Raw genomic sequence first — 19,477 nt, 5'->3', positions numbered from 1 at the left:
CATATTTATGCTGATGGCATTCACACATCAAATGTTCTCTCATGCTTTAAACCAAAAGACCCCCCCCCCAAAAAAAAATGCACTGGAAATGGTAAATTTACAAAAGTAAACTCTTACACGTTGAAAAGGAATCAAAAAGTGGCTGAATAGCAAGCAGGACATTTATATATACCATTTATACATACCACTTATATATATATATATACATACATATATATATATATATATATATATATATATATGTATATATATACATATATATATATATATATATATATATATATATATATATATATATATACATATATATATATATATATATATATATATATATATATATATCCATCCATTTTTCTACTGCTTATTCCCTTTTGGGGTCGCGGGGGGCGCTGGCGCCTATCTCAGCTACAATCGGGCGGAAGGCGGTGTACACCCTGGACAAGTCGCCAGCTCATCGCAGGGCCAACACAGATAGACACATATAATTTATAATTTATTCATACCATTTATATATACCATTGACTGTCTAGAGCAGGGGGCACCAACCTTTTTGAAAGCAAAAGCTACCTCTTGGGTACTGATTAATGCAAAGGGCTACCAGTTTGATACACACTTAAATAAATTGCCAGAAATAGCCAATTTGCTCAATTTACCTTTAATATATATATATATATATATATATATGTATCGTACATTCTTTTTCCTTTACGGAAGGTTTTTTGCAGAAAATAAATGATGAAAAAAAAAAACACTTAATTGAACGGTTTAAAAGAGGAGAAAACACGAAAAAAAAGAAAAATAATTTTTGAAACATAGTTTATCTTCAATTTCGACTCTTTAAAATTTAAAATTCAACCGAAAAAAATGAAGAGAAAAACTAGCTAATTCGAATATTTTTGAAAAACTTAAAAAAATAATTTATGGAACATCATTAGTAATTTTTCCTGATTAAGATTAATTTTAAAATTTTGAGGTCATGTTTTAAATAGGTTAAAATCCAATCTGCACTTTGTTAGAATATATAACAAATTGGACCAAGCTATATTTCTAACAAAGACAAATCATTATTTCTTCTAGATTTTCCAGAACAAAAATTTTAAAATAACATTTTAAACATTTTGAAATAAGTTTTAAATTTGATTCTAAAGATTTTCTCAATTTGCTAGAATTTTTATTTTGAATTTTAATCATGATAAGTTTGAAGAAATATTTCACATATAATCTTCATCGAAAAAACAGAAGCTAAAATGAAGAAATAAATAAAAATGTATTTATTATTCTTTACAATAGAAAAAAATAATTTACTTGAACACTGATTTAAATTGTCAGGAAAGAAGAGGAAGGAATTTAAAAGGTATATGTGTTTAAAAATCCCCAAATAATTTTTAAGGTTGTATTTTTTCTCTAAAATTGTCTTTCTGAAAGTTATGAGAAGCAAAGTAAAAAAATTAATGAATTTATTTAAACAAGTGAAGACCAAGTCTTTAAAATATTTTCTTGGATTTTTAAATTCTATTAGAGTTTGTCTCTCTTAGAATTAAAAATGTCGAGCAAAGGGAGACCAGCTTGCTAGTAAATAAATACAATTTAAAAAATAGAGGCAGCTCACTGGTAAGTGCTGCTATTTGAGCTATTTTTAGAACAGGCCAGCGGGCGACTCATCTGGTCCTTACGGGCGACCTGGTGCCCGCCGGCACCACGTTGGTGACCCCTGCTCTAGGACATGAGCAGGGTAGTTTTTTATACCAGTGGAGAGAAACTAATTACAAAATAAATTATTAAGGGACAAGCAGTAGAAAATGGATGGATGGCTGGATCATTATTGTAAATATTGTCTTCCAAAAGGCGCCATAAATATTTCCTGAGTGAGTCCCCTGCTAGATTGTCATCATGTTTCCTCCTCGGGACTGTCCAGCGTGACCTCCGCCACCTGGGGGGCGCCCGGTGCCCCACCCGCCCCCTCCAAAAGTACCTGGGAGGACGATGAACGGGCACTGTGTCCGGAAAGCGGGCGGCGGCGAGGCGGGGTCTTCTGGTCGCCGGGGCTGAAGGACTGAGAAACCCCGCCTACTCTGGTCAAGCCCCAACCATGGCGGGACCCCAACTTGCGCCGGCCCCTGGCGCCGGAGCGCGGGGCCGCGGTGGCGGGAAGAGAGATGTCTGGTTCCGAGTGCGCCGGGGCTTTTCTCAGAGGACACGGAGAACCCGGAGCACTGCAGGGATCTGTGACACGGACGAACATCAACATTTTTATCAGCAACATTTGTCAACTCCGTCTCCGACAGATCTTCCATTGGTGGCAGTTATACTGCTGGCTCATTTTTAGTAAACAGACTACTTAAGTTTAGTCCGGACATGTCTCCCATGGAAAATGTGTGACGCATTATGAAGCGTAAAATATGACAGCGGAGACCCTTACTATGCAAAGCCAAACCCATTTATCAACAACATCCAGAAACGCTGCCGGCTTCCCTCGGCCCAAGATCATCTAAGATGGACTGATGCAAAGTGGAAAAGTGTTCTGTGGTCTGATGAGTCCACATTTCAAATTATAATTTGAAAAAGAGGACGTGGTGTCCTCCAGAACAAAGAGGAAAATAACCATTCGGATTGTTATAGGCACAAAGTTCAAAAGCCAGCATCTGTGATGGTAGGGGGTGCTTTAGTGCCCAAGGCATGGGTAACTTACACATCTGTGAAGGCACCATTAATGCTGAAAGGTACATACAGGTTTTGGAACAACATATGCTGCCATCTAAGCGCCGTCTTTTTCATGGGCGCCCCTGCTTATTTCAGCAAGACAATGCCAAGCCACATTCATTACATTTTACAACAGCGTGGCTTTGTAAAAAAAGAGTGCAGGTACTTTCCTGGCCCGCCTGCAGTCCAGACCTGTCTCCCATGGAAAATGTGTGGCGCATTATGAAGCGTAAAATAGAACAGCGGAGACCCCCGACTGTTGAACAACTGAAGCTCTACATAAAACAAGAATGAGAAAGAATTCCACTTTCAAAGCTTCAAAAATTAGTTTCCTCAGTTCCCAAAAGTTTGAGTGTTGTTAAAAGAAAAGGTGATGTAACACAGTGGTGAACATGCCCTTCCCCAACTACTTTGGCATGTGTTGCAGCCATGAAATTCTAAAGTAATTATTATTTGCAAAAAAAAAAAAAAGTTTATGAGTTTGAACATTAAATATCTTGTCTTTTGTATTACATTCAACTGAATATGGGTTGAAAAGGATTTGCAAATCATTGTATTCTGTTTATATTTACATCTAACATAATTTCCCAACTCATATGGAAACAGAGTTTGTATATACATATACATATATATATATATACAATTTCTCCTCCAAACATATTGCTGGGTATTGTTTCTCTTAGTGAACATATGACAATAAAAATGATCTCTTTTTTATTTTTGGGATGCATTCCATTTAGATTGCATGCAATCATGTGGAACAGTGGGGCAAAAAGTATTTAGTCAGCCAGCGATTGTGCAAGTTCTCCCACTTAAAATGATGACAGAGGTCTGTAATTTTCATCATAGGTACACTTCAACTGTGAGAGACAGAATGTGGAAAAAAAATTCGGGAATTCACATTGTAGGAATTTTAAATAATTCTTTTGTAAATTATGGTGGAAAATAAGTATTTGGTCAACCATTTAAAGCTCTCACTGATGGAAGGAGGTTTTGGCTTCAAAATCTCACAATACATGGCCCCATTCATTCTTTCCTTAACTTGGATCAATCGTTCTGTCTCCTTAGCGGAAAAACAGTCCCAAAACATGATGTTTCCACCTCCATGCTTCACAGTAGGTATGGTGTTCTTGGGATGCAACTCAGTATTCTTCTTCCTCCAAACACCACGAGTTGAGTTTATAGCAAAATGGATACATGGATGATACAGCAGAGGATTGGTAGAATGTCATGTGGTCAGATGAAACCAAAATAGAACTTTTTGGTATTTTGAGCCAAAACCTCCTTCCATTAGTGGGAGCTTTGAATGCTTGACCAAATACTTATTTTACAAATAAATTATTTAAAATTCCTACAATGTGAATTCCTGGATTTTTTTTTCACATTCTGTCTCTCACAGTTGAAGTGTACATATGATGAAAATTACAGACCTCTGTCATCATTTCTAGTGGGAGAACTTGCACAATCAAGTACTTTTTTGCCCCACTGTAGGTGGGTTGCCATGGCGATGACTCCAGGGAGGCTGCAGACATGGACTAAAAAGATGTAATTGCGTCCCAGGGCTGAGTCTTGGGGGAGGTGCACTTCTCCTTAAAGCGCCGGCGTGAAGGCATAAGTACACAAGTTGCGTGCGGGGGGGCGAAAACGGACGCTAATAATAAATCACGGGAGGTTTTATTCACCGCAAACTTTCCCAGCTCATCAGAGGCAGACTTAACTGCGGCGTTTAGAACCTTCGCCGCCGCCTCCGCCGCTGGACCGCCGCCAGTTCAGATAAAGTTGATCAAAGTTCTTTTTCTTACAGCCAGGAGACTCAAAGCATCTCCTTACTTCGTTTTATTCTCTTCTTTTACGAGGAACATTTTGATACTGATCAGTGATATCAACCGAAACGATCACATGTATCAACTGACAGTGTCAAACCATGTATCGCCACATCTCAGACATTAAATACATAAATAAATATAAATAACATTAATAGTTAAAGTGTGTTAAAGGGTTGTACAGTTTACCTGTACTAGTATGGTACCGCCATACAAATGAATCATATTCGGTACTACACCGCCTCTAAAAAAGTACCGGGGTCACACAACCTCCCCTGTCGTCGTCACTTGGTGGCATTGCTGGTTTTACTAGCAGAGGAGCATGTTCGGCAGCGCGCGCACACAGAGTACTTACAAGCAGAGAGAATAGAATACAATAAAATTGACTTTTTTGTCATTATATGTGCATATTACGAGATTAAAAGGAAAGAAAAGGGAGAACGGACGCATTTTGGTGTAAAAAGTCGAGATGAAGGTGAAGTTATATCACTGAAACACCCTCAGGAAGAGCGGCTTTAAGACATGGCTGGCTAGCTAGCGGCTAACGTCCATCCGCAGTGTTTGAGCTACTTGTAAATCACTAATTTTGGCCTCCATGGTGACGAATAAAGTACGTTTCTTACAAGTATTATTATCACTGGATGACGAGGAGTAGCTAAACATGCTTTTGTGTTAGCATGTGGTCAGACAATGTGCAGCTAACGGCCCTCACCTGTGTCAGGTGCGTCGCAGGTGTAGCCGGCCAGGTTCTCCACGCTGCAGGCGGCCATGACGAGGCGTCCCTCCCGCGCTCCTCCCCGAGGTTTGATGAGCTTCTTCACGCGCTCGGCGATCCAGTTGGACTTCCTGCCAGGCGACAAGAGGGCGCGGTCACTTCCTGTCGTGCGGACGGGCCGCAACAGTCTTCTAAGTGATGTGTTGTCATGGCAACCATACGCCATCATTCCACTTTTTCGTTGACGTTCCTTCTCTTTTCACTCAATATTTCATACTCGCTGTCTAACTATTACAAATAAACAAAAGTTTGCATTTTGTTGCGTGCTCAGTCCAGATCAATGCAGCTTTTATTTTGAAGCCTGAACAGGAAGTCACAGTGCGACTTCACTCTGCCGTGTCCTTTGATGTTTTTATTTCATTGAATTGTTTTTACTTATTTTACTGTTTTGTTGTGTGGAAATAAAAAAAGGTGCACCTTTTGTTGCTTGTTCTCTCCAACTTAATACTGCTAGTAATAGTAATAGTGCTATATATATAATAATAGTAATAGTGCTATAAAAATATTAATAGTGCTATTTAAATAATAATAGTAATAGTGCTATATAAATAATAATAGTAATAGTGCTGTATATAATAATAGTGATGTATATATATTTAAATAATAATAGTAATAGTGTTATATACAAATAGTAATTGTGCTATACAAATAATAGTGCTATATAAATAATAATAGTAATAGTGCTTACGATAAATAATAGTAATTGTGCTATATAAATAGTAATAGTGCTATATAAATAATAATAGTAATTGTGCTATATAAAGAAAAATTCTGCTGTAAAAATAATAATAGTAATATTGTTATATAAATAATAATAGTGCTATATAAATAATATTAGTAATGTGCTTTATAAACAAAAATTGTGCTGTATATATAATAATAGTAATAGTGCTATATAAATAATAATAGTAATAGTGCTTACGATAAATAATAGTAATTGTGCTATATAAATAATAATAGTGTTATATAAATAATAATAGTGTTATATAAATAATAATAGTAATTGTGCTATATAAATAAAAATTCTGCTGTAAAAATAATAGTAATATTGTTATATAAATAATAATAATGCTATATAAATAATATTAATAATGTGCTATATAAACAAAAATTGTGCTCTATAAATAATAATAGTAATAGTGCTATAAAAATAATAACTGTAATTGTGCTATATAAATAATAATAGTAATAATGCTGTAAATAATAGTGATGTATAAATAATAATAGTAATAGTGTTATATACTAATAGTAATTGTGCTGTATAAATAATAATAGTGCTATATAAATAATAACAGTAATGGTGCTTATAATGAATAACATTAATTGTGCTATGTAAATAGTAATAGTGCTATATAAACAATAATAGTAATTGTGCTATATAAATAAAAATTCTGCTATAAGAATAATAAGAGTAATATTGTTATATAAATAATAATAGTGCTATATAAATAATAATAGTAATGTGCTATGTAAAGAAAAATTGTGCTGTATAAATAATAATAGCAATAGTGCTATAAAAATAATAATTGTGCTATATAAATAGTAATAGTGCTATTCAAATAGTAATGTAATAGTGCTATAAAAATAATAATACTTGTGATATATAAATAGTAATAGTGCTATTCAAATAGTAATAGTAATAGTGCTATATAAATAATAATAGTTATAGTGCTGTAAATAATAATAGTGATGTATAAATAATAATAGTAATAGCGTTATATACTAATAGTAATTGTGCTATATAAATAATAATAGTGCTAAATAAATAATAAGAGTAATGGTGCTTATAATGAATAATATTAATTGTGCTATATAAATAGTAATAGTGCTATATAAATAATAAGAGTAATTGTGCTATATAAATACAAATTCTGCTATAAAAATAATAATAGTAAGATTGTTATATAAATAATAATAGTGCTATATAAATAATAATAGTAATGTGCTATATAAACAAAAATTGTGCTGTATAAATAATAATAGTAATAGTGCTATAAAGATAATAATAGTAATTGTGCGATATAAATAGTAATAGTGCTATTTAAATAGTAATAGTAATAGTGCTACATAAATAAAAATAGTAATAGTGCTGTAAATAATAATAGTGATGTATAAATAATAATAGTAATAGTGTTACATACTAATAGTAATTGTGTTGTATAAATAATAATAGTGCTATATAAATAATAATAGTAATAGTGCTTATAATGAATAATATTAATTGTGCTATATAAATATCAATAGTAATTGTGCTATATAAATAAAAATTCTGCTATAAAAATAATAATAGTAATATTGTTATATAAATAATAATAGTGCTATATAAATAATAATAGTAATGTGCTATATAAACAAAAATTGTGCTGTATAAATAATAATAGTAATAGTGCCTTATAAATGATAATAGTAAAAGTGCTATATAAATAACAATAGTAATATTGTTATATAAATAATAATAAAGTTATATAAATAATAATAGTAATAGTGCTATATAAATAATGTTAGTAATTGCGCCAATATAAATAATAATAGTGCTGTATAAATAATAATAGTAATAGTGCTATATAAATAATAATAGTAATAGTGCCATATAAATACAAACCCCGTTTCCATATGAGTTTGGAAATTGTGTTAGATGTAAATATAAACAAAAAATAATAATTTGCAAATCATTTTCAACCCATATTCAGTTGAATATGCTACAAAGACAACATATTTGAAGTTCAAACTGATAAACATTTTTTGTTGTTGTTGAAAATAATCATTAACTTTAGAATTTGATGCCAGCAACACGTGACAAAGAAGTTGGGAAAGGTGGCAATAAATACTGATAAAGTTGAGGAATGCTCATCAAACACTTATATGGAACATCCCACAGGTGTGCAGGCTAATTGGGAACAGGTGGGTGCCATGATTGGGTATAAAAGCAGCTTCCATGAAATGCTAAGTAATTCACAAACTAGGATAGGGTGAGGGTCACCACTTTGTACGCAAATTGTCCAACAGTTTTAGAACAACGTTTCTCAACGAGCTATTGCAAGGAATTCAGGGATTTTACCATCTACGGTCCGTAAAATCATCAAAAGGTAGAGAGAATCTGGAGAAATCACTGCACGTAAGCGATGATATTACAGACCTTTGATCCCTCAGGCGGTACTGCATCAAAAACCAACATCAGTGTGTAAAGGATATCACCACATGGGCTCAGGGACACTTCATAAGACCACTGTCAGTAACTACAGTTGGTCGCTACATCTGTAAGTGCAAGTTAACAAAATCTGACTAAGGGAACCAGACAACCCTGCCATGCATAGTCCCCTGATATGTCTGCCAACAAGGTGACTATCATGGCTAATTGGACTTGGGTCGCAAGCTCAGGTCTGATCATCCTGTAGCTGGCCGCCTCTGGAGAGGGTGTATAGTGTTAAAGGCTGAAACACCCAGTGACCCAGAGGAACACTACTGATGATGCGCACCCGTAAATTATTTTATCCTTCAGGTCTTCCACGGAAGACCTGAAGGATAAAGTGTATGTGCTCACAAAGGATGCAAACACCTCATTCTGTTTTTAACTTTGTTTTAGGAGTCTTTTTACATGTTTTTAGGAGTATTTTTACGTGTTTTATGAGTTTTTTACGTGCTTTAGGATCTGTTTTTAAATTTGTTTTAAGAGGGTTTTTTTTTTACATATTTTTAGGAGTATTTTTACGTGTTTTATGAGTTTTTTACGTGCTTTAGGATCTGTTTTTAAATTTATTTTAGGAGGGGTTTTTTTACATGTTTTTAGGAGTATTTTTCCGTGTTGTATGAGTTGTTTACGTGTTTTAGTAGTCTTAATGTGTTTTAGGAGTCTTATTATGAGTTTTAGGAGTCTTGTTTTGTGTTTTAGGAGTAATTTACGTTTTAGATGTCACTGTGCATCTCTTCGGAGTCATTTTATGTGTTTTGGAGTCGGTTTTAATGTTTTAGAAGTTGGTTGTTGTATTTGTAAATGTTTTACTCGTCATTTAATGTGTTAAGTCATTTTATGCATTTGTGTTTCGCACAAGAGGTAGAACATCTCACTCTGTGTTTTCTGGAATCTGCTAAGCAAAGCAAAACCCATTTATCAACAACACCCAGGAACGCCGCTGGCTTCGCTGGGCCCGAGCTCATCTAAGATGGACTGAAGCAAAGTGGAAAAGTGTTCTGTGGTCTGACGAGTCCACATTTTAAACTGTGGACGTGGTGTCGTCCGGAACAAAGAGGAAAATAACCATCCGGATTGTTATAAAATAACTTAGATTTATATCACGCTTTTCTAAACACTCAAAGCGCTCACAGAGAAGTGGGACTCAACGCTCATTCACACCTGGTGGTGGTAAGCTACATCAGTAACCATAGCTGCCCTGGGGTGGACTGACGGAAGCGTGGCTGCCAGTTTGCGCCGACGCCGCCTCCGACCACCACCTGTCATTCATTCATCATTCATTCACCAGTGTGAGCGGCACCGGGGGCAAAGGGTGAAGTGTCCTGCCCAAGGACACAACGGCAGCGATTTTTGGATGTCAATAGGTGGGAAGCGAACTTGCAACCCTCAGTTTCTGGCCGCCGGCTCTACCCACTACGCCAGGGGTGTCAAACTCAAACACAGAGTGGGCCAAAATTTAAAACCGAACAAAGCCGCGGGCCGAGGTTGAACAAATTAATCCTTTAATAGGGACCCAAACAAGTTTTGCATTGAATATTGAACAAGCAAGGCTTATATAACTTTATTGTGACATGCAAAATTGAGTTTCAAATAATTATAACAATAATAATAAAAAAATATCAATGGCATATCAAATCAAATTGAAATAAAAAATGAATGCCTCTTTTCTATTTGCAGCCTTCTGAGGTAAATATTAACATTCACTTTTTTCCAGAGGCTAATACATTTGAAAATAAAATAATGAATAAATCAACCACTCAGGCCTTTTTACTGCTCAGTTAATGTTGGGCTGGCTCAGGTGGGCGGGGTTTGTTGGTAGCGGGGAGGGGGTGTATATTGTAGCGGTCCGGAAGAGTTAGTGCTGCAAGGGGTTCTGGGTATTTGTTCTGTTGTGTTTTTGTTGTGTTTATGTTGTGTTACGGTGTTGCTCATTCTTGTTTGGTGTGGGTTCACAGTGTGGCGCATATTTGTAACAGTGTTAAAGTTGTTTATATGGCCACCCTCAGTGTGACCTGTATGGCTGTTGATCAAGTATGCCTTTCATTTACTTACATGTGTGTAGAAGCCACATATATTACGTGACTGGGCCGGCACGCTGTTTGTGAGGAGGGAAAACAGACTTGACGACAGGTTGTAGGGGACGCTAAAAGCAGTGCCTTTAAGGCACACCCCCAATATTGTTGTCCGGGTGGAATTCGGGAGAATGGTTGCATCGGGAGATTTTTGGGAGGGAAACTGAAATTCGAGAGTCTCCCGGGAAATCGGTGAATGCGGTGTTACAGCGGCACCAGCTCTAATGTTAATTTGATATTGCCTCAAGGGCCAAATGAAATTACACGGCGGGCCAAATTTGGCCCGCGGGCCGGAGTTTGACACCTATGCACTACGCCATTCCGCCCCGTTATAGGGACAAAGTTGAAAAGCCAGCATCTGTGATGGTATGGGGGTGTATTAGTGCCCAAGGCATGGGTAACTTACACATCTGTGAAGGCACCATTAATGCTGAAAGGTACATACAGGTTTTGGAGCAACATATGTTGTCATCCAAGCAAAGTTATCATGGACGCCCCTGCTTACAAGTGTTACAACAGCGTTGCTTCGTAGTAAAAGAGTGCGGGTACTTTCCTGGCCCGCCTGCAGTCCAGACCTGTCCCCCATGGAAAATGTGTGGCCCATTATGAAGCGTAAAATACGACAGCGTAGAACCTGGCTGGCTTCACCTGCGACACACCTGACACAGGTCAGGGCCGTTAGTCGCACGCTAACACACACTGTCTGACCACATGCTAACACAAAAGCATGTTTAGCTGTTCCTCGTACTCCAGTGATAATAATACTTTGAATAAACTTACTGTTGAACGGCTGAAGCTCTACATAAAACAAGAATGGGAAAGAATTCCACTTTCAAAGCTTCAACAATTAGTTTCCTCAGTTCCCAAACGTTTATTGAGTGTTTTTTAAAAGAAAAGGTGATGAAACACAGTGGTGAACATGCCCGTTCCCAACTACTTTGGCACATGTTGGAGCCATTAAATTCTAAGTTAATTATTATTTGCAAAAAAAAAACAAGTTTATGAGTTTGAACATCAAATATGTTGTCTTTGTAGCATATTCAACTGAATATGGGTTGAAAATTATTTGCAAATCATTGTATTCAGTTTATATTTACATCCAACACAATTTCCCAACTCATTTGGAAACGGGGTTTTTAATAATAATAGTAATTATGCTATATAAATAATAATAGTAATAGCGCCAATATAAATAATAGTAGTAATGGTGCTATATAAATAATAATAGTAGTAGAGCTCATTTAAATAAAGTGTATTTGATTTTAGTCAGTGGTTATGTTTTGGTTTCAGGTCGTTAGCCAGAACGAGGACGTTGACAACACTCCACCACGTGTCAACATAAACGGACCCATTTTCATACGAATAACTCTGTCGGGTCTCAAATTTGATGTCGACACAAGCGGTCAACGTGGACTTAAGCACCTTTTAAGAACATGGCGCTTGTAGTCTCTGTGTGTAATGTACGTGCCGTGTTTAGCACTCCCTGCAGTTACACCTCACAGCTGTAGGCGGAGCTTCTCAGTTGATAGAAAATCAAATTTTTTCTTTAGCGCATCGTCAAAATGTGCCAATTTATTTTTTACAGCACAAGAAAATGCATCTGCAAAGCAAACGGAGGTGAATCCCGGTATAATTGTATTCACGTGGCCAAGTAGAAATGTGGTGTCAAGAACCCTTGAGATGAGTGCTTCAGCCACATGTTACAGTCATACTTACCTAATCACATGTTTTGGAGCACAGCACGTACTACAACAACAATCAGTCACAGGTGCCTGCCTGCGACTCTCTAGGCCACAATTCTGTAGCCGCACGTTTGTCACCTGGTGGTGTGCAAGTTGAAACCACAAAGGCAATCTCTGGTGTTTGTCCACTTTTGTTTTAGCCATAGGAAAACATCTGGAAGAAGTGCAGTTTATGCACTGGAAAGTTGGATGATAATTACTTTTATAATGAAAATAACTTGACAGTAAATAAGCATCTCTTACTGAATTTTGGAGGTTTTTATGTCCTTCCAAGGTGACGCGTTGGGCTTCAAATATTTTCCAATAAAACACTAATAAATTCCAGCAATGCCCATACAACACCACTAGTGGACATTATTGCACCACAAACATTCCTGTTCACGCTCGCTTCAAATGATAAGTAGTTTTACTTTATTTTACTTGTATTTTGCACGGGTTAACTTCTTATTAATGACCTAAAATTACTTGGTAATTGCATGATGACGTGTTTTCTAACTAGAATAACTTGAAAATGAATCAACAAAATATATTGTGTATGGTCGTGGAGGTTCCACTGGTCCGATAAAAAGGATTTATCAAGTGTCAAGGTGAAGGTGACACGTTGGGCTTCAAATTATTTCAAATTAAAACACTAATAGATTCCAGCAATGCCCATACAACACTACTAGGGGACAGTATTGCACTACAAACATTCCTGTTCACGCTCATTTTTTTTAGCTTCAAAGGATTAGTTTTACTTTATTTTAATTGTGTTTTACACTGCTTAGCTTCTGTCCCGATAAAGAGTATATATGAAGAGTTAAGTACTTGGGTGAAGGCAGCACGTTGGGCTCCAGAACTCTGTACTGGTCCATGATTTTCTCCACCAGCTTCTGCTTCTCTCTACGTAGCTCGCTCAGCTTCTCCCTGAAGGAGGAAACAAAAGTATTATGGAGCATCTTGTCAGGGATGTCAGCAGCAGAAGAAGAAGAAAAAGAAGAAGAAGAAGAAGAAGAAGAAGAAGAAGAAGTAAGGAGGAGGAGGGCAAGAAGAAGGAGAAGGGAGGAGGAGGAGAAGAAGAAGAAGAAGAAGAAGAAGGGAGGAGGAGGAGGAGAAGAAGAAGAAGAAGAAGAAGAAGAAGAAGGGAGGAGGAGAAGGAGAAGAAGAAGAAGTAGAAGGAGGAGAAGAAGAAGAAGAAGGAGAAGGAGAAGAAGAAGAAGAAGAAGGGAAGAGAATGAGGAGGAGGAGGAGCAGAAGCAGAAGACAGAGACGAAGGAGAAAAAGAAGGCGAAAGAGGAGAAGAAGAAAAAGAAGAGGAAGAAGAAGAAGAAGAAGAAAAAGGGAAGAGGAATAGGTAGAGAAGGAGAAGGAGAAGGAGAAGAAGAAGAAGAAGAAGGAGAGGGAGAAGGAGAAGAAGAAGGGAAGAGGAAGAGGAGGAGGAGAAGGAGAAGAAGACAAAGAAGAAAAAGAAGATGAACGAGAAGAAGAAGAAAAGGAGGAGGAAGCAAAGGAGGAGGAGAAGAAGAAGAAGGAGAAGAAGAAGAAGAAGGAGGAGGAGAAGAAGAAGAAAAAGGGAAGAGAAGGAGGAGGAGGAGAAGAAGGCGAAGAAAAAGAAGACAGAGAAAAAGGAGAAGAAGGAAAAAGAGGAGAAGAAGAAGAAGAAGAGAAGGAAGTGGAGGAGAAAGAGAAGAAGAAGAAGAAGAAGAAGAAGGAGGAGAAAAAGAAGGAGAGGGAGAAGAACAACAAGAAGAAAAAGAAGAAGAAAATGAAGAAGAAGGGAAGAGGAGGAAGAGTAGACAAAGAAGAAGAAGAAGAAGGAGAAGAAGAAGAAGAAGAAAAGGGAAGAGGAGGAGGTAGAGAAGGAGAAGGAGATGAAGAAAAAGAAGGAGAAGAAGAAGAAGAAAAAGAAGAAGGAGAGGGAGAAGGAGAAGAAGGGAAGAGAAGGAGGAGGAGAAGGAGGAGAAGGAGAAGAAGATGAAGAAGAAGAAGAAGAAGAGGAGGAGCCAAAGGAGGAGGAGGAGGAGGAGAAGAAGAAGAAGAAGAAGAAGAAGGGAGGAGGAGAAAAAGAAGAAGAAGAAGAAAGAGGAGGAGAAGAAGAAGAAAAAAAGGGAAGAGAAGGAGGAGGAGAAGAAGGTGAAGAAAAAGAAGACAGAGAAAAGGGAGAAGAAGGAGAAAGAGGAGAAGAAGAATAAGAGAAGGAAGCAGAGGAGAAAGAGAAGAAGAAGAAAAAGAAGAAGAAAATGAAGAAGGGAAGAGGAGACAAAGAAGAAGAAGAAAAAGAAGGAGAAGAAGAAGAAGAAGAAGACGAGGAGGAGGAGGAGGAGGAGGAGGAGGGGCGGAGGAGAAGAAGAAGAAGTAAAAGAAGAACAAGAAGAACACAAAGAAGAATAAGAAGAACAGGAAGAAGAAGAAGAAGAAGAAGGGAGGAGGAGGAGAGGAAGAAGAAGAAGAAGAAGGAGAAGAAGGAGGAGAAGAAGAAGAAGGAGAAGAATAAAAAGACAAGGAGGAGGAGGAGGGGATAAGTAGAAGGAGAAGAACAAAAAAAGAAGAAGAAGAAGAAGAAGGAGAAGAAAAAGAAGAAGGGAGGAGGAGAAGGAGAAGAAGAAGGAGAAGAAGGAGAAGAAGAAGAAGAAGGAAAAGAAGAAGAAGAAGGCAGGAGAAGAAGAAGAAGTAGAAGAAGAAGGAGAAGAAGACAAGGAGGGGAGGAGGAGGGGCGGAGGAGAAGAAGAAGAACAAGAACAAGAAGAACACAAAAAAAACAAGAAGAAGAAGAAGAACAAGAAGAAGAAGAAGGAGAAGAAGAAGAAGACGAGGAGGAGGAGGGGCGGAGGAGGAGAAGAAGAAGACGAAGAAGAACAAGAAGAACACAAAGAAGAACAAGAAGAAGAAGAAGAAGAATAAGAAGAAGGGAGGAGGAGGAGTGGAAGAAGAAGAAGAAGAAGAAGAAGGGAGGGGGAGGAGAAGAAGAAGAAGAAGAAGACTTGGAGCCCATGATGAAGGTTGCAGTGAAACACTGCTGGCAAGAAGAAATAAAAACAGGTTGCAACAGCAAACCTGCCTTTGATGATGCAGTGTGTGGGAATTTAAAAAATATATAGACTGTCAAAAAGTGTCTGAGACTGTGGGCTGACCTGGATCCCCACACTGAGACTGTGGGCTGACCTGGATCCCCACACTGAGACTGTGGGCTGACCTGGATCCCCACACTGAGACTGTGGGCTGACCTGGATCCCCACACTGAGACTGTGGGCTGACCTGGATCCCCACACTGAGACTGTGGGCTGACCCGAGTCCCCACACTGAGACTGTGGGCTGACCTGGATCCCCACACTGAGACTATTGGCTGACCTGGGTCCCCACACTGAGACTGTGGGCTGACCCGAGTCCCCACACTAAGACTGTGAGCTGACCCTAGTCTCTGCACTGAGACTGTGGGCTGACCCGAGTCCCCACACTGAGACTGTGGGCTGACCCGAGTCCCCACACTGAGACTGTGGGCTGACCGCAGTCCCCACACTGAGACTGTGGGCTGAATGGAGTCCCCACACTGAGACTGCGGGCTGACCCGGGTCCCCACACTGAGACTTTGGGCTGACCCGGGTCCCCACACTGAGACTGTGGGCTGATCCGGGTCCCCACACTGAGACTGTGGGCTGACCCGGGTCCCCACACTGAGACTGTGGGCTGACCCGGGTCCCCACACTGAGACTGTGGGCTGACCCGGGTCCCCACACTGAGACTGTGGGCTGACCCGGGTCCCCAAACTGAGACCGTGGGCTGACCGGGTTCCCCGCACTGAGACTGTGGGCTGACCTGGGTCCCCACACTGAGACGGTGGGCTGACCTGGGTCCCCACACTGAGACTGTGGGCTGACCCGTGTCCCCACACTGAGACCGTGGGCTGACCCGGGTCCCCTCACTGAGACTGTGGGCTGACCCAGGTCCCCACACTGAGACCGTGGGCTAACCAGGGTCCCCACACTGAGATTGTGGGCTGACCTGGGTCCCCTCACTGAGACTGTGGTCTGACCCAGGTCCCCACACTGAGACCGTGGGCTAACCGGGGTCCCCACACTGAGATTGTGGGCTGACCTGGGTCCCCACACTGAGACTGTGGGCTGACCTGGATCCCCACACTAAGACTGTGGGCTGACCTGGATCCTCACACTGAGACTGTGGTCCGACCCAAGTCCCCACACTGAGACTGTGGGCTGAGCCGGGTCCCCACACTGGGCTGCAGGCTGGGTTAAAAGAGGTTAGCGCTGCAAGTGACGCATGGTGTTTACTTCAGAGCCAGCTCTTCTCCTGCAATTATTGCCTTTTTCTCCTCCCGACAATTGTTGACCACCGCCCTTCCTCCAAAAAAAAGCAATCAGTCAAAGTGCAAATGTGCCGCAGCATGGAGTCATCATCCTGTCTTTTGCTTTCATTATCAAAATGCCTTTTCATTATTTCCCTCTTTGTCCTTAGCTATTTATAAGCTGCCGTTGAAAAAGGTGAAAATTGAAAGCAGTTTTTTTGTGAATGACTGGCAATAAATTGTTTTTTTGCCAGCAGCCGGGACATCTTTTCAAATATGTTTCACTCCCTGAGCCGCTGTCTGGTGTCTGCCTGCATGCACGACACTGAGGCTCACCTGTGCTCACCTCTTACTACTCATGGTTGGATATTTATCTGCAAACATTAAAGCTGAACAGTGGGAATAAAAGCAAATGTCCAAGAAGATAATAATGTTATGTAAGTGCAACATGACTGCTTGGACGTCTGTGGGATCAATCTTAGTTCTGGCTGGTCTGTAAACACACACACACACACACACACACACACACACTCACTCACACAAACACGCACGCACTCACACACACACACTCACACACCCACACACTAGCTCACACACACACACTCACACATCCACTCACACACACACTCACACACACGCACACACACGACACACTCACACACACACACACACACACACACACTCACACACACAGACACACACGCTCACACACTCACACACACACACACACGCTCACACACACTCAAATTAACACACTCACACACTCACAAACACACTCACACACACTAACACACAAACACTCACACACTCACACACACACACACTCACACACACGCTCACACACTCACATACACACACACACACTCACACACACGCTCACACACACGCTCAGAAACACACTAACACACAAACACTCACACACTCACACACACTCATGTTACGTATCTGCATGTTGTGTGTCTACATGTTTGTTATGTAACTGCAAGCTGCGTAACTGTATGTTACATACCTGCAAGTTACGTACCTGCAAGTTACGTACCTGCATGTTACGTACCTGCATGTTACGTACCTGCAAGTTACGTACCTGCATGTTACGTACCTGCATGTTACGTACCTGCAAGTTACGTACCTGCATGTTACGTACCTGCATGTTACGTACCTGCAAGTTACGTACCTGCAAGCTACATATCTGCAAGTTACGTATCTGCATGTTACGTATCTGCATTCTACGTAACTGCAAGTTACGTATCTGCATGTTACGTATCTGCTTGTTGTGTATCTACATGTCATGTATCTACATGTTACGTAACTGCATGTTACGTATCTGCATGTTAGGTAACTGCAAGTTACTTATCTGCATGTTACGTATCTGCATGTTACGTATCTGCATGTTACGTATCTGCATGTTGTGTGTCTACATGTCATGTATCTGCATGTTATGTAACTGCATGTTACGTATCTGCAAACTGCATATCTTCAAGCTACGTACCTGCAAGCACGTATCTGCATGTTACTTACCTCCAAGTTACGTACCTGCAAGCTACATATCTGCAAGTTACGTATCTGCATGTTACGTAACTACAAGTTATGTAACTGCAAGTTACGTATCTGCATGTTACGTATCTGCATGTCGTGTATCTACATCTCATGTATCTGCATGTTACGTAACTGCATGTTACGTATCTGCATGCTACGTAACTGCAAGTTACGTATCTGCATGTTATGTGTCTACATGTCATGTATCTGCATGTTACGTAACTGCATGTTACGTATCTGCATGTTACATACCTGCATGTTACGTACCTGCAAGTTATGTATCTGCATGTTACGTATCTGCATGTTGTGTATTTACATGTCGTGTATCTACATGTTACGTAACTTCATGTTACGTATCTGCATGTTACGAATCTGCATGCTACGTAGCTGCATGCTACGTATCTGCATGTTACGTATCTGCATGTTGTGTGTCTACATGTCATGTATCTGCATGTTACGTAACTGCATGTTACGTATCTGCAAACTACATATCTGCAAGCTACGTACCTGCAAGCACGTATCTGCATGTTACTAACCTGCATGTTACTTACCTGCAAGTTACGTACCTGCAAGCTACATATCTGCAAGTTACGTATCTGCATGTTACGTATGTGCATACTACGTAACTGCAAGTTACGTATCTGCATGTCGTGTATCTACATGTCGTGTATCTGCATGTTACGTAACTGCATGTTACGTATCTGCATGTTACGTAACTGCATGTTACGTAGCTGCATGTTACGTAGCTGCATGTTACGTAGCTGCATGTTACGTATCTACATGTTAAGTACCTGCATGTTACATATCTTCTTGTTACATATCTGCATGTTACGTATCTGCATGTTACGTATCTGCATGTTGCGTAACTGCATGTTACGTATCTGCATGTTACGTAACTGCATGTTCCGTAACTGCATGTTCCGTATCTGCATGTCATGCATCTACATGTTATGTATTTGCATGTTATGTATCACATGTTAGGTAAGTACATGTTATAGTGTAGTAGAGTATAGTAGTTATTACATGATGTACTATTATTAGTAGTGGTGTAGCATAGAGGACCAGAAGACACACATATTACATGATGTACTATTATTAGTAGTGGTGTAGCATAGAGGACTAGAAGACAACCATTACATGATGTACTATTATTAGTAGTGGTGTAGCATAGAGGACTAGAATACACACACATTACATGATGTACTATTATTAGTAATGGTGTAGCATAGAGGACTAGAAGACACACACATTACATGATGTACTATTTGATCCTGCTTGTAGCTTCAATTCTATCAATCCTGTTAAGAAGCCCTGCAGGGACCTGATTTACTCTTTAATCTACTTCATCCTTTCTTGTGTG

The 19,477-nt window shown here is 39.3% G+C and overlaps 1 protein-coding gene across 4 annotated transcripts in view; it reads right to left on the bottom strand.

Moving 5' to 3' along the window:
* Nucleotides 1–311: 311 nt before the first annotated feature.
* ccdc88b (coiled-coil domain containing 88B) overlaps nt 312–19,477 on the bottom strand; it is a 159,054-nt gene continuing 139,888 nt past the window's right edge. For all 4 annotated transcript variants that reach the window (XM_061900180.1, XM_061900181.1, XM_061900182.1 and 1 more), the window contains 3 exons: nt 13,110–13,208; nt 5,236–5,369; nt 312–2,223 (listed from right to left, as the gene is read on the bottom strand). In XM_061900180.1, the coding sequence (XP_061756164.1) occupies nt 1,889–2,223; nt 5,236–5,369; nt 13,110–13,208 (568 nt within the window). In that variant the 3' untranslated portion in view covers nt 312–1,888. The remainder of the gene's footprint in view (nt 2,224–5,235; nt 5,370–13,109; nt 13,209–19,477) is intronic.

This window comes from Nerophis ophidion, linkage group LG05, assembly GCF_033978795.1.
Source record: "Nerophis ophidion isolate RoL-2023_Sa linkage group LG05, RoL_Noph_v1.0, whole genome shotgun sequence".
Classification (NCBI taxonomy): domain Eukaryota; kingdom Metazoa; phylum Chordata; class Actinopteri; order Syngnathiformes; family Syngnathidae; genus Nerophis; species Nerophis ophidion.
Note: the sequence above shows the minus strand (reverse complement) of the source record. Positions and strands in the feature narration are given on the sequence as shown.